The sequence below is a fragment of the Pseudophryne corroboree genome, chromosome 3 (genome assembly GCF_028390025.1).
Source record: "Pseudophryne corroboree isolate aPseCor3 chromosome 3, aPseCor3.hap2, whole genome shotgun sequence".
Classification (NCBI taxonomy): Eukaryota; Metazoa; Chordata; class Amphibia; order Anura; family Myobatrachidae; genus Pseudophryne; species Pseudophryne corroboree.
The window spans coordinates 344,679,881-344,696,945 of NC_086446.1; the positions used below are offsets into that span (position 1 = coordinate 344,679,881).

General features: G+C 48.2%; 1 protein-coding gene across 1 annotated transcript in view; it reads right to left on the bottom strand.

Moving 5' to 3' along the window:
• CWC25 (CWC25 spliceosome associated protein homolog) overlaps window positions 1–17,065 on the bottom strand; it is a 103,716-nt gene that overhangs the window by 20,151 nt on the left and 66,500 nt on the right. Inside the window, exons 5-6 of the mRNA XM_063959701.1 lie at window positions 12,294–12,430; window positions 5,346–5,415 (exon numbers count right to left, since the gene is read on the bottom strand). Coding sequence (XP_063815771.1) covers window positions 5,346–5,415; window positions 12,294–12,430 — 207 coding nt within the window. The remainder of the gene's footprint in view (window positions 1–5,345; window positions 5,416–12,293; window positions 12,431–17,065) is intronic.

The following is a 17,065-nucleotide window of genomic DNA, read 5'->3' on the forward strand; positions in this document are numbered from 1 at the left end:
CTGACAACTTCACAGCCATATTTTTTAAACCTAATTTTTATTGTTGTATTGATAAAATTTATCTTTACATATATTCTTATTTACTTTATAGCGCGATGTTTTCTAGATTTTTTTCAGTCTTTTATATGAGCCATATGAGATTCTTGTTCTTGGAAAAAAAATCTCCTTCCATTGCATCAGCCCAGGCAATCGCTGCCTTTGCAATTTAAGCTGAAGCCAAGGCTTGGCCTCATGACTGCCCTAGACAGGAAAACTGAAAGCAAAGCTATTGTAGATTCTCCTTATCTACTTTCGGAGCCATCTCCCCTTTTTTTAAACAATCCCCAGCTGGAAGCAGATTATAGGAATTCCATTTCTTAGGAATCCTAACTTTTTATTGGGCGTAACCCAACCTTTTCCATGGTTTTCTTGGAACTCAAGTATTGGGATGTTTAAACACAGGTGCCTTGGTTTTTAACACAGGCTTTACTGTATCCTCTAAGGATAAGATGGTTTTATTGCTTTCAATTAACTTGTGTATATTCGAGATCTACCTCTTTTTCATATGATGAAGTAGAATAATAGGGCTTTCATCTACTGATGATCTAAACAATGTGTAGTCTGCGAGAGTGAATATTTACTTACCACTGATTCTGAGAAGCTGCTACTGTATGTAAGGGCTTGTAACCCTATTCCTGGTACAGGATTTTGGGGGATTATCCATCTAACTTCCTGGATAAGCTTGTGTAAATACAGCCCCAGGTGGACACACTCCTACAGCACCTGGTATTCCCAGGTGACCCCACATCCAGAAACCAACCAGACCCCCAGTGTGGTGTGGCTGCAGATTATTCCTGCTGAAATAAACCTTATGCATACAAGCCATCCTGAACCAGATAATAAGAGGATAATACAGCTTTAAACATGGTATGAGTATCCTCACCATTGTCGCTTTATTACATGATAAATATTCAGCACTACACAATTTTGTGACTATCACTTTACCTTTTAAAATGATATCCATTCGATCCTCCTCATGCACCAGCATTGAGGATCTGCAAAACAAACTGACAAACCTGTAGCAAAGTCAGCAGCATACTAGCAGTCAGTCACATGTTCAACATTAGTATATTAAGCAATATGAGCATATCGTCAACTACATTAATATTTTGAGTATGTAGGAGAACACATTTACTGAATCATGTTTAACATCTGTAACATATTCAGAAGCAATGCGACAGAAACAACAGTAATGGTATACAGACTCATATGCAATAGGCACTTATCTAACTATTCATACTCAAAACAGTAGATAGCGATTTAGTGCTGTATAGCCCGTACTGAGTAGAGTGGGATACAGGGAGACTTACCCCGCTTCCAGGATCGATCAATATGTTAGCGAACGCTGAGTGGATCCAGACGCTACTAGTGTGCACTGCCGCTCCATGAAGCTATAATGAACACAGACGCACCGTTCACACAGCCGCCTATGCTGTGATCGGGCCCTCAGTGAACTCGGACGCACCGGTCATACAGCTGCATATGCTGCGACCGGGTCCCCTCGTCTTTCAGTGTAGCTTGTAGCGTCTGAGACAGAAGCGAGGAAACAGTTCATGGCGGGAGACTCGGCGGCAACTAGTCATGAACCGGGGGGAGGGGCGACCAGGAGAGCGTCCGACTCCCCATCGCTGACATCAACCCTAGGGATCGCAGCCTCATACTATTCCTGGAGCCTCTGATCGCTAAGGCCTAGCGCTGGAGCACCTGTGGTGGCGGCGCGTCAGCTACTGTTTGGTAGTCTCCTCCCAAAACAGTGCGGCTGTGTCCATATTCCATGTGCTATGCGGAACCAATGCCTTACATTCTCTCCGTGCTCCGACCACAGCCTGGTAACGTCTGATGGACCAGCTAGTATATCCAACACAGACGCCCGCCGAAACAGCACTGTACTCGTGGTTAAGTGTTGTCGCGACCCGGCGGAGAGTTGTTGGAGCGACTCTTTCCGTATAAGACGCTGTTAAGAAAGATCACTCAAAAAACAGTAAGACTATAAAAAATAAAATAAGAAAGCTTGGGGCTGCTAACAATCCAGCAGCCCTCTGACCATGATCCGGCTCCTGCCGCACCAAACAAAAACGGATTTGACTGAGCCAGGGAGCGGGGATATATGGACGGGCCCGTTGCATGCTGGGAGGCCGGAAAGCTTTGACTGATTGGTGCAAATCCGCTGTCGCTCCATCATATCCCATTGTTATCCTGTGGATAACCTGTGGACCCTGCCAGAGAAATTAAGCTTCTGCGTTGGTTCTAGGTGAGACTTTGGCAGGTTCAGAATCCACCCATGATCCAGGAGTAATCTGGTTGTGAGACCAATGTTCTCCAACAACTGCTCCCTGGACGCAGCCTTTATTAGAAGATCGTCCAGGTAAGGAATTATGCCCACTCCCTGTTTGCGGCGTAGCATTATCATCTCTGCCATCACTTTGGTGAACACCCTCGGTGCCGTGAAGAGACCAAATGGCAGGGCCTGAAACTGGTAGTGACAGTCCTGCAGAGCAAATCGTAGATAAGCCTGATGAGGCAGCCAGGTCGGAATGTGAAGGTACGCATCCTTGATATCCAGAGACACTACGAATTCCCCCTCTTTCAGACCTGAGATCACCGCTCTCAGAGACTCCATCTTGAACCTGAACACCCGTAAGTATGGGTTCAATGACTTGAGATTTAGGATCGGTCTTATTGAGCCGTCCGGTTTCGGAACTACAAACAAGCTGGAATAGTATCCCCTGTTTTGTAGATGAGGTGGAACTGGAACAATGACCTGGGTCTGTAACAGTTTTTGAAAGGCTTCTTGTAAGGTTACTCTTGCTTCTTGTGAAACTTGTAAGCCTAATTTGAAGAATCTGTGAGGTGGGAGATCCTAGAACTCCAGTCTGTATCCCTGGGATATAAGATCTATGACCCAGGGATCCTGTCACGATCTTGTCCAGATGTGACTGAAGAATCTTAACTAGGCTCCCACCCGCCAGTCTTCCAGGCATCGCGGTCCACCGTCATACTGAAGATGCTGAGGAAGCAGAGCCTGAGCTCTGTTCCTGTGAACCTTCCTAGTTGGAGGAGCTGTAGAAGGTAGATATGTGGACTTACCCACAGTCGCTTTGGAGATCCAATTGTCTAATTCATCTCCAAATAAGGCCTCGCCTGTGAAGGGTAGGCCTTCCACACCTTTCCTGGAGTCCGCATCCGCAGTCCACTGGCGTAGCTACAAGCCCGTGCATGCAGACACTGTCATAGCCGTAGTGCATGCATTAAGCAAGCCTATTTCTTTTATGGCTTCCACTATAAAGTTTGCAGAGTCCTGTATATGATGCAGTAACAAGATAACCTCCTCTTGAAGTAAGGTGTCTAATCCCTCAATTAGGTTACCCGACCATTTACCAATGGCTCTTGTAATCCGCCCACATGCTATAGTGGGTCTCTGGGCCACCCCAGCAGCTGTATACAAAGATTTAAGCATAGTCTCAATTTTACAGTCAGCCGCATCTTTTAGGGATGCTGCAACCGGGACCGGCAATACAATTTTTCGTGAGAGCCTGGATACCGATGCATCCACTATCGGTGGATTTTCCCATTTTTTCCTATCCTCAGGAGGAAAAGATGATAACAACCGTTTAGGGATTTGAAATTTATTATCATGATTAATCCATGGTTCTTCAAACAGGGTATTTAGTTCCTTTGACACAGGAAAAGTGGCTGAGGATTTCTTCTTTAAATTAAAATAAGATACCTCACTCTCCTCTGCCACTTTATCAGGGAGATGCAGAACCTCTCTGACAGCCTCTATGAGAGCCTCTATTCCCTGGGATAGAGTACGATCCACACCTCTGAGTCCACCTCACCCTCCTCCATGTCTGACCCCTCATCATCAGAGTCAGACTGCAGGATATGGGCCAAAGTACGTTTTTTGCGGACAAATGGCAAGGGACTGAGACGCTGGCTTGAGTACAGAGTCTCAACTTATCCATAGACTGCCTTAAGTATTGCGTCTCTCTCTCATTTCGAGATAACTTAGTAGAAATGGAGGAAATCATTCCCCTAATGGAGTCCAGCCGTGCTGGTTCTGCGCCACTAGCCTGGGAAGGGACATTACACTGAGTACACACTAGTGCACCCTCTGGAGAAGAGGAACACTGTGCCTTACTTAGCCGGGTCGCAGACTAAGCACACTAATAATCGCTCCCCCCCCTGCTATGACCACTTGTTACCGCTGACGTAATCTGAAGGCTCTTCGGAGGAGCTGTGCATCCTTGTCAGTCAGCATCTGAGTAGCTGTATTGAGGGAAAATGGCGCTGGTGAGCTGCTGGATCCGCTCATAGTGAAGCTCGCCACTTCAATTGCGTGCGGTCTTCCCTTTCCTTTTATGGCTTTGCTGCCAGTCTGGGTACTGTGTCCGCTGTTTAACGCGTCTGTACACAGTCGGGAGACGCAGTCCGCCCCGGTTAGAAGCCGTGCGTCTCCGTACCCTTATGCCACCATAAATGGCAGGCGACCCGCTAACCGGGACGCTGGCTTAGTACTCACCACTCTTCATTCTTCTGGCTCTGTTAGGGGTGGCGGTGTGCTGCAGGAATGTACGCTCGCTGTGGTGGGGCTTGCGGATAGTTCCCTCAGAAGCTAGTGTCCTGTCAGTGGGGAACGGGACCATTAACCCTTTGGGAGGTTGGGCCGTTCCCCTCCCCCCCTAAGTCCCACGAAGCAGGCAGGCTTGTGCCATCCAGTCCTGCCTGAAAATAACAAATTAATAAAATAAATGCAGAAAACTCTTCAGGAGCCTCCAGAGACGTGACAGGCTCCTCCGCCTACATTTTCTAAACGGTGTCTGGTAGGAGGGGCATAGAGGGAATCCTACAGAGTAGTTCTGGGGGAAGGGGGAGAGCCAGCTGCAATACATGCTTTAGACGAAGTCAGAAATGCACACAGATGCTGCAAAAACTTCCAGTGAATCTCAGCAGCAGTAGCGGCATCACACAGTCACAGACACCCTTCCGATGGTGCCGTGTACCAGAGATTGTGTGTCAGTATTAACAATTTTAGTACACATACTCCTATGCCAACGCAGTAAACCTATAGTCAAGACTAGTGTCCCTCAGATAGGATGTAAGAGGAAACCTGTGCTCACCTTATAAATTGTAGGACATCCAGACACATATGCCTATCATATACAATTCCATGGAATTATACTTTTATTATAATTTATATTGTACAATAAACATGAATCTGTAACAATTATCTACTAATCCCCTTGTTTAAAACCCAAATGCCAAACCTAAAGACCAAATATTAAGTAGTACTGTGTTATAAAGACCTGGAGTCCATAGCCTGGCACCTTCTGCCGAACACGTGTAGATGGGGATTCATGACGGTATTTAGAAGACCTGGAAGAGAAGATGATAGAATAATGACCAGGGAAGGGAACTGTGTGCGGTCTAAAGTATTACTAGCAAAAATAAGAATTTACTCACCGGTAATTCTATTTCTCGTAGTCCGTAGTGGATGCTGGGAACTCCATAAGGACCATGGGGAATAGACGGGCTCCGCAGGAGACTGGGCACTCTAAAGAAAGAATTAGGACTACTGGTGTGCACTGGCTCCTCCCTCTATGCCCCTCCTCCAGACCTCAGTTAGGGAAACTGTGCCCGGAAGAGCTGACCCAATAAGGAAAGGATTTGGAATCCCGGGTAAGACTCATACCAGCCACACCAATCACACCGTATAACTCGTGATAACTATACCCAGTTAACAGTATGAATAACAACTGAGCCTCACTGAACAGATGGCTCATAACGATAACCCTTTAGTTAGGCAATAACTATATACAAGTATTGCAGACAATCCGCACTTGGGATGGGCGCCCAGCATCCACTACGGACTACGAGAAATAGATTTACCGGTGAGTAAAATCTTATTTTCTCTGACGTCCTAAGTGGATGCTGGGACTCCGTAAAGACCATGGGGATTATACCAAAGCTCCCAAACGGGCGGGAGAGTGCGGATGACTCTGCAGCACCGAATGAGCAAACTCAAGGTCCTCCTCAGCCAGGGTATCAAACTTGTAGAATTTTGCAAACGTGTTTGATCCCGACCAGGTAGCAGCTCGGCAAAGTTGTAAAGCCGAGACCCCTCGGGCAGCCGCCCAAGAAGAGCCCACCTTCCTTGTGGAATGGGCTTTGACTGATTTAGGATGCGGCAGTCCAGCCGCAGAATGTGCAAGCTGAATCGTGGAGCAGATCCAGCGAGCAATAGTCTGCTTAGAAGCAGGAGCACCCAGCTTGTTGGGTGCATGCAGGATAAACAGCGAGTCAGTCTTTTTGACTCTAGCCGTCCTGGAAACAAATTCTCAGGGCCCTGACTACGTCCAACAACTTGGAAGCCTCCAAGTCTTTAGTAGCCGCAGGCACCACGATAGGTTGGTTCAAATGAAAGGCTGATACCACCTTAGGGAGAAACTGGGGACGAGTCCTCAATTCTGCCCTATCCATATGGAAAATCAGATAAGGGCTTTTACATGACAAAGCCGCCAATTCTGACACACGCCTGGCCGAAGCCAAGGCCAACAGCATGACCACTTTCCACGTGAGATATTTTAATTCCACGGTTTTAAGTGGCTCAAACCAATGTGACTTTAGGAAATCCAACACCACGTTGAGATCCCAAGGTGCCACTGGTGGCACAAAAGGGGGCTGAATATGCAGCACTCCCTTAATAAAAGTCTGAACTTCAGGTAGCGAAGCCAGTTCTCTCTGGAAGAAAATCGATAGAGCCGAAATCTGGACCTTAATGGAACCCATTTTAGGCCCATAGTCACCGCTGACTGTAGGAAGTGCAGAAAACGGCCCAGCTGAAATTCCTCCGTTGGGGCCTTCCTGGCCTCACACCACGCAACCTATTTTCGCCAAATGCGGTGATAATGGTTTGCGGTCACTTCGTTCCTAGCTTTAATCAGCGTAGGAATGACTTCCTCCGGAATGCCCTTTTCCTTCAGGATCCGGTGTTCAACCGCCATGCCGTCAAACGCAGCCACGGTAAGTCTTGGAACAGACAGGGCCCCTGCTGCAGCAGGTCCTGTCTGAGCGGCAGAGGCCATGGGTCCTCTGAGATCATTTCTTGAGGTTCCGGGTACCAAGCTCTTCTTGGCCAATCCGGAACAATGAGTATAGTTCTTACTCCTCTTCTCCTTATTATCCTCAGTACCTTGGGTATGAGAGGAAGAAACACATAAACCGACCGGTACACCCACTGTGTCACTAGAGCGTCCACAGCTATCGCCTGAGGGTCTCTTGACCTGGCGCAATATCTTTCTAGCTTTTTGTTTAGGCGAGACGCCATCATGTCCACCTGTGGCCTTTCCCAACGGTTTACAATCAGTTGGAAGACTTCTGGATGAAGTCCCCACTCTCCCGGGTGGAGGTCGTGCCTGCTGAGGAAGTCTGCTTCCCAGTTGTCCACTCCCGGAATGAACACTGCTGACAGTGCTAGCACGTGATTTTCCGCCCATCGGAGAATCCATGTGGCTTCTGCCATCGCCGTCCTGCTTCTTGTGCCGCCCTGCCGGTTTACATGGGCGACTGCCGTGATGTTGTCTGACTGGATCAGTACCGGCTGGTTTTGAAGCAGGGGTTTTGCCTGACTTAGGGCATTGTAAATGGCCCTCAGTTCCAGAATATTTATGTGTAGGGAAGTCTCCTGACTTGACCATAGTCCTTGGAAGTTTCTTCCCTGTGTGACTGCCCCCCAGCCTCAAAGGCTGGCATCCGTGGTCACCAGGACCCAGTCCTGTATGCCGAATCTGCGGCCCTCTTGAAGATGAGCACTTTGCAGCCACCACAGCAGAGACACCCTGGTCCTTGGAGACAGGGTTATCAGCCGATGCATCTGAAGATGCGATCCGGACCACTTGTCCAACAGGTCCCACTGAAAAGTCCTTGCATGGAACCTGCCGAATGGAATTGCTTAATAGGAAGCTACCATTTTTCCCATGACTCGCGTGCAGTGATGCACCGACACCTGTTTTAGTTTCAGGAGGCCTCTGACTAGAGATGACAGCTCCTTGGCTTTCTCCTCCGGGAGAAACACTTTTTTCTGTTCTGTGTCCAGAACCATCCCCAGGAACAGTAGACGTGTCGTAGGGACCAGCTGTGACTTTGGAATATTTAGAATCCAACCGTGCTGTTGTAGCACCTCCCGAGATAGTGCTACCCCGACCAACAACTGCTCCCTGGACCTCGCCTTTATCAGGAGATCGTCCAAGTACGGGATAATTAAAACTCCCTTTTTTCGAAGGAGTATCATCATTTCGGCCATTACCTTGGTAAATACCCTCGGTGCCGTGGACAGACCAAACGGCAACGTCTGGAATTGGTAATGACAATCCTGTACCACAAATCTGAGGTACTCCTGGTGATGATGGTAAATGGGGACATGCAGGTAAGCATCCTTGATGTCCAGTGATACCATGTAATCCCCCTCGTCCAGGCTTGAAATAACCGCCCTGAGCGATTCCATCTTGAATTTTTTTATATATGTGTTCAAGGATTTCAAATTTAAAATGGGTCTCACCGAACCGTCCGGTTTCAGTACCACAAACATTGTGGAATAGTAACCCCCGTCCTTGTTGAAGGAGGGGCACCTTGACTATCACCTGCTGGGAATACAGCTTGTGAATTGCCTCTAGCACTGCCTCCCTGCCTGAGGGAGTTGTTGGCAAGGCAGATTTGAGGAAACGGCGGGGGGGAGACGTCTCGAATTCCAGCTTGTACCCCTGAGATACTACTTGAAGGATCCAGGGATCCACCCGTGAGCGAGCCCACTGATTGCTGAAGTTTTTGAGACGGGCCCCCACCGTACCTGGCTCCGCCTGTGGAGCCCCAGCGTCATGCGGTGGACTTGGAGGAAGCGGGGGAGGACTTTTGCTCCTGGGAACTGGCTGTATGCTGCAGCTTTTTTCCCTCTGCCTCTGGGCAGAAAGGATGCGCCTTTAACCCGCTTGCCTTTATGGGGCCGAAAGGACTGTACCTGATAATACGGTGCTTTCTTTGGCTGTGAGGGAACATGGGGTAAAAATGCTGACTTCCCAGCTGTTGCTGTGGAAACTAGGTCCGAGAGACCATCCCCGAACAACTCCTCACCCTTATAAGGCAAAACTTCCATGTGCCTTTTAGAATCTGCATCACCCGTCCACTGCCGAGTCCATAATCCTCTCCTGGCAGAAATGGACATTGCACTTATTTTAGATGCCAGCCGGCAAATATCCCTCTGTGCATCTCTCATGTATAAGACTGCGTCTTTTATATGCTCTATGGATAGCAATATAGTGTCCCTGTCTAGGGTATCAATATTTTCCGACAGGGAATCTGACCACGCAGCTGCAGCACTGCACATCCATGCTGAAGCAATAGCTGGTCTCAGTATAATACCTGAGTGTGTATATACAGACTTCAGGATAGCCTCCTGCTTCCTATCAGCAGGCTCCTTTAGGGCGGCCGTGTCCGGAGACGGTAGTGCCACCTTTTTTGACAGACGTGTGAGCGCTTTATCCACCCTAGGGGATGTTTCCCAACGTGACCTATCCTCTGGCGGGAAAGGGTACGCCATTAGTAACCTTTTAGAAATTACCAGTTTCTTATCGGAGGAAGTCCACGCTTCTTCACACACCTCATTTAATTCCTCAGATGGGGGAAAAACCACTGGTAGTTTTTTCTCCCCAAACATAATACCCTTTTTTGTGGTTCCTGGGGTAATATCAGAAATGTGCAACACATTTTTCATTGTCGACATCTGTATCTGCCATCTGAGGTAGCGGGCGTTTTAGAGCCCCTGATGGCTTTTGAGACAGCTGGGCAGGCACAAGCTGAGAAGCCGGCTGTCCCACATCTGATATGTCGTCAAACCTTTTATGTAAGGAGTTGACACTTTCACGTAATTCCTTCCACAAGTCCATCCACTCAGGTGTCGGCCCCGCAGGGGGTGACATCACATTTATCGGCACTTGCTCCGCCTCCACATAAGCCTCCTCATCAAACATGTCGACACAGCCGTACCGACACACCGCACACACACAGGGAATGCTCTGACTGAGGACAGGACCCCACAAAGCCCTTTGGGGAGACAGAGAGAGAGTATGCCAGCACACACCAACAGCGCTATATAACACAGGGATTAACACTATAACTGAGTGATTTTTCCCAATAGCTGCTTGTATACACAATATTGCGCCTAAATTTAGTGCCCCCCCCTCTCTTTTTTACCCTATGTAGTCTGGAAACTGCAGGGGAGAGCCTGGGAGCGATCCTTCCAGCGGAGCTGTGAGGGAAAATGGCGCCAGTGTGCTGAGGGAGATAGCCCCGCCCCTATTTCGGCGGACTTCTCCCGCTTTTTTCTATGTATATCTGGCAGGGGTATTTTACACATATATAGTCTCTATGACTATATTATGTGTTTTTTTGCCAGCCAAGGTACTTAATATTGCAGCCCAGGGCGCCCCCTCCCCCCAGCGCCCTGCACCCATCAGTGACCGGAGTGTGAGGTGTGCATGGGAAGCAATGGCGCACAGCTGCAGTGCTGTGCGCTACCTTGTTTGAAGACCGAAGTCTTCTGCCGCCGATTTCCAGGACTCTTCTTGCTTCTGGCTCTGTAAGGGGGACGGCGGCGCGGCTCCGGGAACGGACGATCGAGGTCGGGCCCTGTGTTCGATCCATCTGGAGCTAATGGTGTCCAGTAGCCTTAGAAGCCCAAGCTAGCTGCAAGCAGGTAGGTTCGCTTCTCTCCCCTTAGTCCCTCGTAGCAGTGAGTCTGTTGCCAGCAGATCTCACTGAAAATAAAAAACCTAAAATAAACTTTCTTTTTCTAGGAGCTCAGGAGAGCCCCTAGTGTGCATCCAGCTCAGCCGGGCACAAAATTCTAACTGAGGTCTGGAGGAGGGTCATAGAGGGAAGAATCAGTGCACACCAGGTAGTCCTAAAGCTTTCTTTAGTTGTGCCCAGTCTCCTGCGGAGCCGCTATTCCCCATGGTCCTTACGGAGTCCCAGCATCCACTTAGGACGTCAGAGAAATATAGTTTATTAGACTATATTATGTGTTTTTTGCCATTTTTAAGGTAATCTAATTGCAGCCCAGGGCGCCACCCCCCCCCCCCCCCCCCAGCGCCCTGCACCCATCAGTGACCGGAGTATGTGGTGTGCATGGGGAGCAATGGCGCACAGCTGCAGTGCTGTGCGCTACCTTAATGAAGACCGGAGTCTTCAGCCGCCGATTTTGTCCTCGGATCTTCCGTCTTCTGGCTCTGCAAGGGGGACGGCGGCGCGGCTCCGGGACCGGACGACCGAGGCTGGGCCTGTGTTCGATCCCTCTGGAGCTAATGGTGTCCAGTAGCCTAGAAGCCCAAGCTAGCTGCAAGCAGGTAGGTTCGCTTCTCTCCCCTAAGTCCCTCGTAGCAGTGAGTCTGTTGCCAGCAGATCTCACTGAAAATAAAAAACCTAATAAATACTTTCTTTACTAGAAGCTCAGGAGAGCCCCTAGTGTGCAACCAGCTCGAGCCGGGCACAGATTCTAACTGAGGTCTGGAGGAGGGGCATAGAGGGAAGAGCCAGTGCACACCAGTAGTCCTAATTCTTTCTTTAGAGTGCCCAGTCTCCTGCGGAGCCCGTCTATTCCCCATGGTCCTTACGGAGTTCCCAGCATCCACTAGGACGTCAGAGAAATTGAACATTGATCATTCACTATGGGGGTCATTCCGAGTTGATTGCTCGCTATCAACTTTTTGCAGCGCTGCGATCAGGTTAAATCTCGGCAAAACTGCGCATGCACCGCAATGCGCAGGCACGTCGTACGCGTACAAAGAGGATCGGTGCTGGGCAATGGATTTAACAAAAAATCCATTTGCACAGCCGATCGCAAGGTGACTGACAGAAAGAGGGCGTTTGTGGGTGTCAACTGACCGTTTTCTGTGAGTGTTTGGAAAAACGCAGGGTATCCAAGCGTTTGCAGGGCAGGTGTCTGATGTCAATTCCGGGACCAAAAAGACTGAAGTGATCGCAGCGGCTGAGTAAGTCCAGAGCTACTCAAACTACAAAAAACTTTTTTGTGCCGTCGGCTGCAAAAGCGTTAGCACACCTGCAAAGTGAAAAAACACGCTACCCCATAGGCGGTTACAATCTGATTGCAGCACTGCAAAAAGTTGCTAGCGAGCGATCACCTCGGAATGACCCCCTATGTGTGAGCATAAAGCAAAGCACAGCAAATAAAACACAAATTATACCTGCTACGGCTCCTATCATCCTGATCACTGCTGCTCTCCAATTCACTGCTGCTGGAGCTCGACCGCCTCTCCTTCTTTCTCTTTTTCTTTTCCTTCTTCTTCTTATTCTTGCTTTTCTTCTCTAGGCTGGTCTGTAACTGTTTCAAGAGTCAGCTATTAAAATCTGCTAACATTATACCCCATTAGCCAAAAGGGCCTCATCTCCACTACATAAAGTTTCCACTTAGAAGATTATTTATAAGCAGTGGCCTCCTGGGCTGCAGCTCTGGCCAAACACTGCAGGGGGGAGCTGGTCAGCACATATATTACATACAACGTCACATGCATGTTTATATGTGCTGGCTAGCCTTACCCAGTGATCAGCAGCTGTCGCTGTATCACTGACCTACCGCAGCTGCACAGGAGACAGCACTCTGCTTGTCTATAATTTTCGATACAACTGCCCCCAACTCCCATTGGCTCAGTGAAACCTGTGTGTTTTCGCGTGAAAAAGGGGCTGCTGTCAGGGATTTGGTTTTGCCTGCTTGAGGTAGGTGAAACAAAATCCTTAATAAGCCGTGGCTCGCGCCGGCTTATACAGGCTAGTTTGATAGCCCCTGGCGAGGCAATTACTCGCGGGCAATGACCACGGTTAACTGGCTTTCCACCCTAGTGTCAAACACTCACCATAGCATTAGCTAGTGTTTAGGGCCCCATACACTAGAACGATAATGCCCGATTTCGGGCATTCAGCCCAATATATCGGATGAAATCAGGCATTTTGGAGGTGTTTCCGGTCCGATGCGCATTCCCGTGAGCATCGGATCCTCCAGATTGACCGTGCTGCACTAGCGATCATGTCCGAACCCGCAGGCATGGCTGGGATCGCACAAGATACATCGTACACAAAAGGACAGCATACAATGTATCTTGGGCGATCCTCCCGCCCGGGAGGCTGCTGGGGTGATCTCCTGCGACATGACGGTCGGACATGTTGCATAAGTGTACGGGGCCCTTTAGACTCTTTCCAGATGGAAATTTTGTGGCCTGTTATGCACACTAAAATGAGGCCTATCATGGAAGCTAAGTACAGATTACAGCAAAATAATAATGGTTTGAATTTGGTTCCCATTTGGTAAGGCAAAGAATATCAATTATACTTTGCTATAATCCAGTGTCTCCCAACCTCGGTTCTCAAGGCACACTACCAGTCCAGGGTTTAAGGTTATCCATGATGGAGTCAGCTGTGCTCAAGTATGGCAGGACTGTTAGTGTGCCTTGAAACACTGCTATAATCTATGCTTAGCACAGAGGCACACCTGTCTCAGGTTATGGCATAATCATTGAGGACCAATTATAAAATGTGCCAGAAGATGGGTAGATAAAATGCCAAAGACCATTTCACTGTGCACGTACATCGTTAACCAGTCTGATTTTTTCTGGTTAAGGGTTTAATTAACACACAAAATAAATATAAAAGTATTAATTTGCTGTAATAAATTACTACTGTATAATTTCACATGTCTATAACAGTTATTGATGCTGGTCATAAAACTCAAGAACTTCACAATTATTCTGTTACGATAGAAAGGCTCACTTGATTTTTGTTTCATTTGAAGTCCCAAGATATTAAATATATAATTTCAATTGAATGAAATGGGTTTCTGAAATCAGTTTTACATTTGAGAAATCATTTAGCATCATTGACTAGTCAAGGTCGTAATGAGACCCAATGTACTGATGCTATACAATGACCATTTAGTCTGAACAGAGATACTTCAGGTAATCATAAAGGATATATGCAGACTCAACACTTGTTAGTGAAGAATTTCAATTGCCTTATCTCCCCTTAGAATGAAAGTTCTGAAGACCATAAATGACCCCATATTTTTCAATTACAACAAAACCCCAGATGAATGCTTTTTTAATTGTATGGTAAAACATACCACACATTCACCTCAAACTTCTTCAGTATACTGAAATTACAACGAGACCACTATACAGAGAATAGGTTGCTTCCCTTCTGCTAGGAACCAACTCGGATCCCTGAACCTGTGTGCGAGATCACTCTGTAGTGCTATGGAGGGACTTGATGATAGAACTTGTCTATGGCTCTATTGAGGAGATATGGGCATGGTGCTATATGCTCATTTTCATGCATAAGAACTGAGCAGCAAGTGGAAGAGTCTGGCCAAGGAAATGGGTCTTCCTAGCAGGGAGCACATCCTCTAATTGCTGTACAGAAGACCGGCTTTATTGGGATTTTAATTACCTACCGGTAAATCCTTTTCTCGTAGTCCATAAGGGATATTGCACTGTAAATTTCTTCAACTGGGTGTGCTGGCTCCTCCCCTCTACGCCCCCTTCCACAGGCAGATATAGGTAAAATAGTGCCCGAAGGAGAACGGACATACTTGAGAGAAGGAACATAAAGAGTGGTAAGATTCACACACCAGCACACCAATAACATAAAACGACCAGCAACAGCTGGTAACAAAACAGCAACAGTTGAACAGGTAACCATATACGAGAAAAACTGCAGAAACGTCAACGCACTGAGGTGGGCGCCCAATATCCCTTATGGACTACGAGAAAAGGATTTACCGGTAGGTAATTAAAATCCTATTTTCTCTAGCATCCATAAGGGATATTGGGGAATTAGTATGATGGGGACGTCCCAAAGCTTCCAGAACGGGTGTTAATGTGCGGAGACGTCTGCAGCACTGCCTGCCCAAACTGGGTATCCTCTTTGGCCATGGTATCAAACCTGTAGAACTTCACAAAGGCGTTCTTCTTCGACCAGGTAGCAGCTCGGCATAGTTGCAAGGCCGAGACTCCACGGGCAGCCGCCCAGGAAGACCTCACTGATCTCGTAGAGTGGGCCTTCAGAGACTGTGGAACAGGTAAAGCTGCCGACACATAGACCTGTTGGATAGTAAGCCTAAGCCACCAAGCAATGGACTGCTTAGAAGCAGTACAACCATTTTTCTGCGCATCATAAAGTACAAACAAGGAATCAGTCTTTCTGATCCGAGCTGTTCTCTTGATATAGATCTTCAAGGCTCGCACAGCATCCAATGCCTCCGGAGGAGCAGAAATGCCAAAACATGACGGAACCACAATAGGTAGCTTTAAGTGGAACGCAGAGACAACATTCGGCAGGAACTGCTGCCTAGTCCTGACCTCCGCTTTGTCCTCGTAAAAGACCAAGTAGGGACTTTTACACGATAAGGCCCCAGGGCCAGTAACATCATCGTATTCCACGTGAGGTAAATGTCTTCTACCATCATCAGAGGTTCAAATCAAGAGGACTGTAGAAAATCCAACACTACATTCAAATCCCAGGGTGCTGTGGGCAAGCACACAAAAGGAGGCTGTATGTGGAGTACCCCTTGCAAGAAGGTCTGAACTTCTGGCAACACTGCCAATTTCTTCTGGAAGAAAATGGACAGAGCTGAAATCTGGACCTCAATGGAACCCAGCCTGCAGGAAACGTAAGAAACGTTCCAAGTGGAACTCTGCAGGTGGATACGTGCGTTCCTCGCACCAAGAGACATATCTTCTCCAGATATGATGATAGCGTTTTGACATCACAGGCTTCCTAGCCTGAACCATGGTAGCAATAACCTTTTTGGAAAGGCCTTTGAGAGCTAGGATGTTCCACTCAACCTCCATGCCGTCAAATGAAGTCGCCGTAAGTCCGGGTAGACGAACGCCCTTGTTGAAGAGCTCTTCTCATTGGAAGAGGCCAAGGGTCTTCGACAGACATGTCCAGAAGATCCGTGTCCCACGCCCTCTGAGGCCAATCAGAATTGCCTGGACTCCTTGGTTCCTGATTCACTTTAGCACCCTTGGGATCAATGGAATCGGAGGAAACAGGTAGACCAGCCGTTAAGGCCAAGGCACGTTAGTGCATCTACTGCCCTCGCCTGGGGGTCCGTGGTTCGTGGGCAATACCAGTGAAGCTTCTTGTTGAGTCGATAAGCCATCATGTCTATTTGTGAGCAGCCCCACCGGCCAATGATGATCTGCTGAAACACCTGATGGTGGAGCCCCCACTCTGCCGGATGGAGACACAGGAAGTCCGCTTCCCAGTTGTCCACTCCCGGAATGAAGATTGCATTTCTTTCTGCCCAGAGGAGTATCTTTGACATCTCTCGCTTGCAGGCCCTGCTTTTTGTCCCTCCTTGTCGATTTATGTACGCCACCGCCGTGGCTTTGTCCAACTTAACTTGGATTGCGTGATCTCTGAGTAGAGGAGAGGCCTGAAGCAGGGCATTGTAGATCGCCCGAAGTTCCAGAATGTTGATCGGAAGTAGGGCTTCTTGGGCTGACCACCTGCCCTGGAACTGAACCCCCTGGGTGACAGCTCCCCATCCTCTCAGACTCACATATGTCATGAGAAGGATCCAGTCCTGAATCCCGAAACTTCGACCTTCCAGTAGGTTTGAGGACTGCAGCCATCACAGGACGGAAATCCTGGCCTGAGGTGACAGACGTATTATCCGATGCATCTGAAGATGTGATCTGGACCACTTGATCAGGAGATCCAATTGAAATGTTCTAGCATGGAACCTTCCATACTGGATGACCTCGTAGGAGGCTACCATTTTCCCCAACAATTTTATGTAAAGATGGATGGATATTCGAGTAGGCCGTAGAACCATTCGGACCATCTCCTGGAGTGTTCTCGCTTTGTCCTCTGGGAGGAACACTTTCTGTGCCACCGTATCCAACATTCCGAGGAACAGTTGGCTCCAGGTGGGACTTCTGTAAATTGAGGATCCACCCAC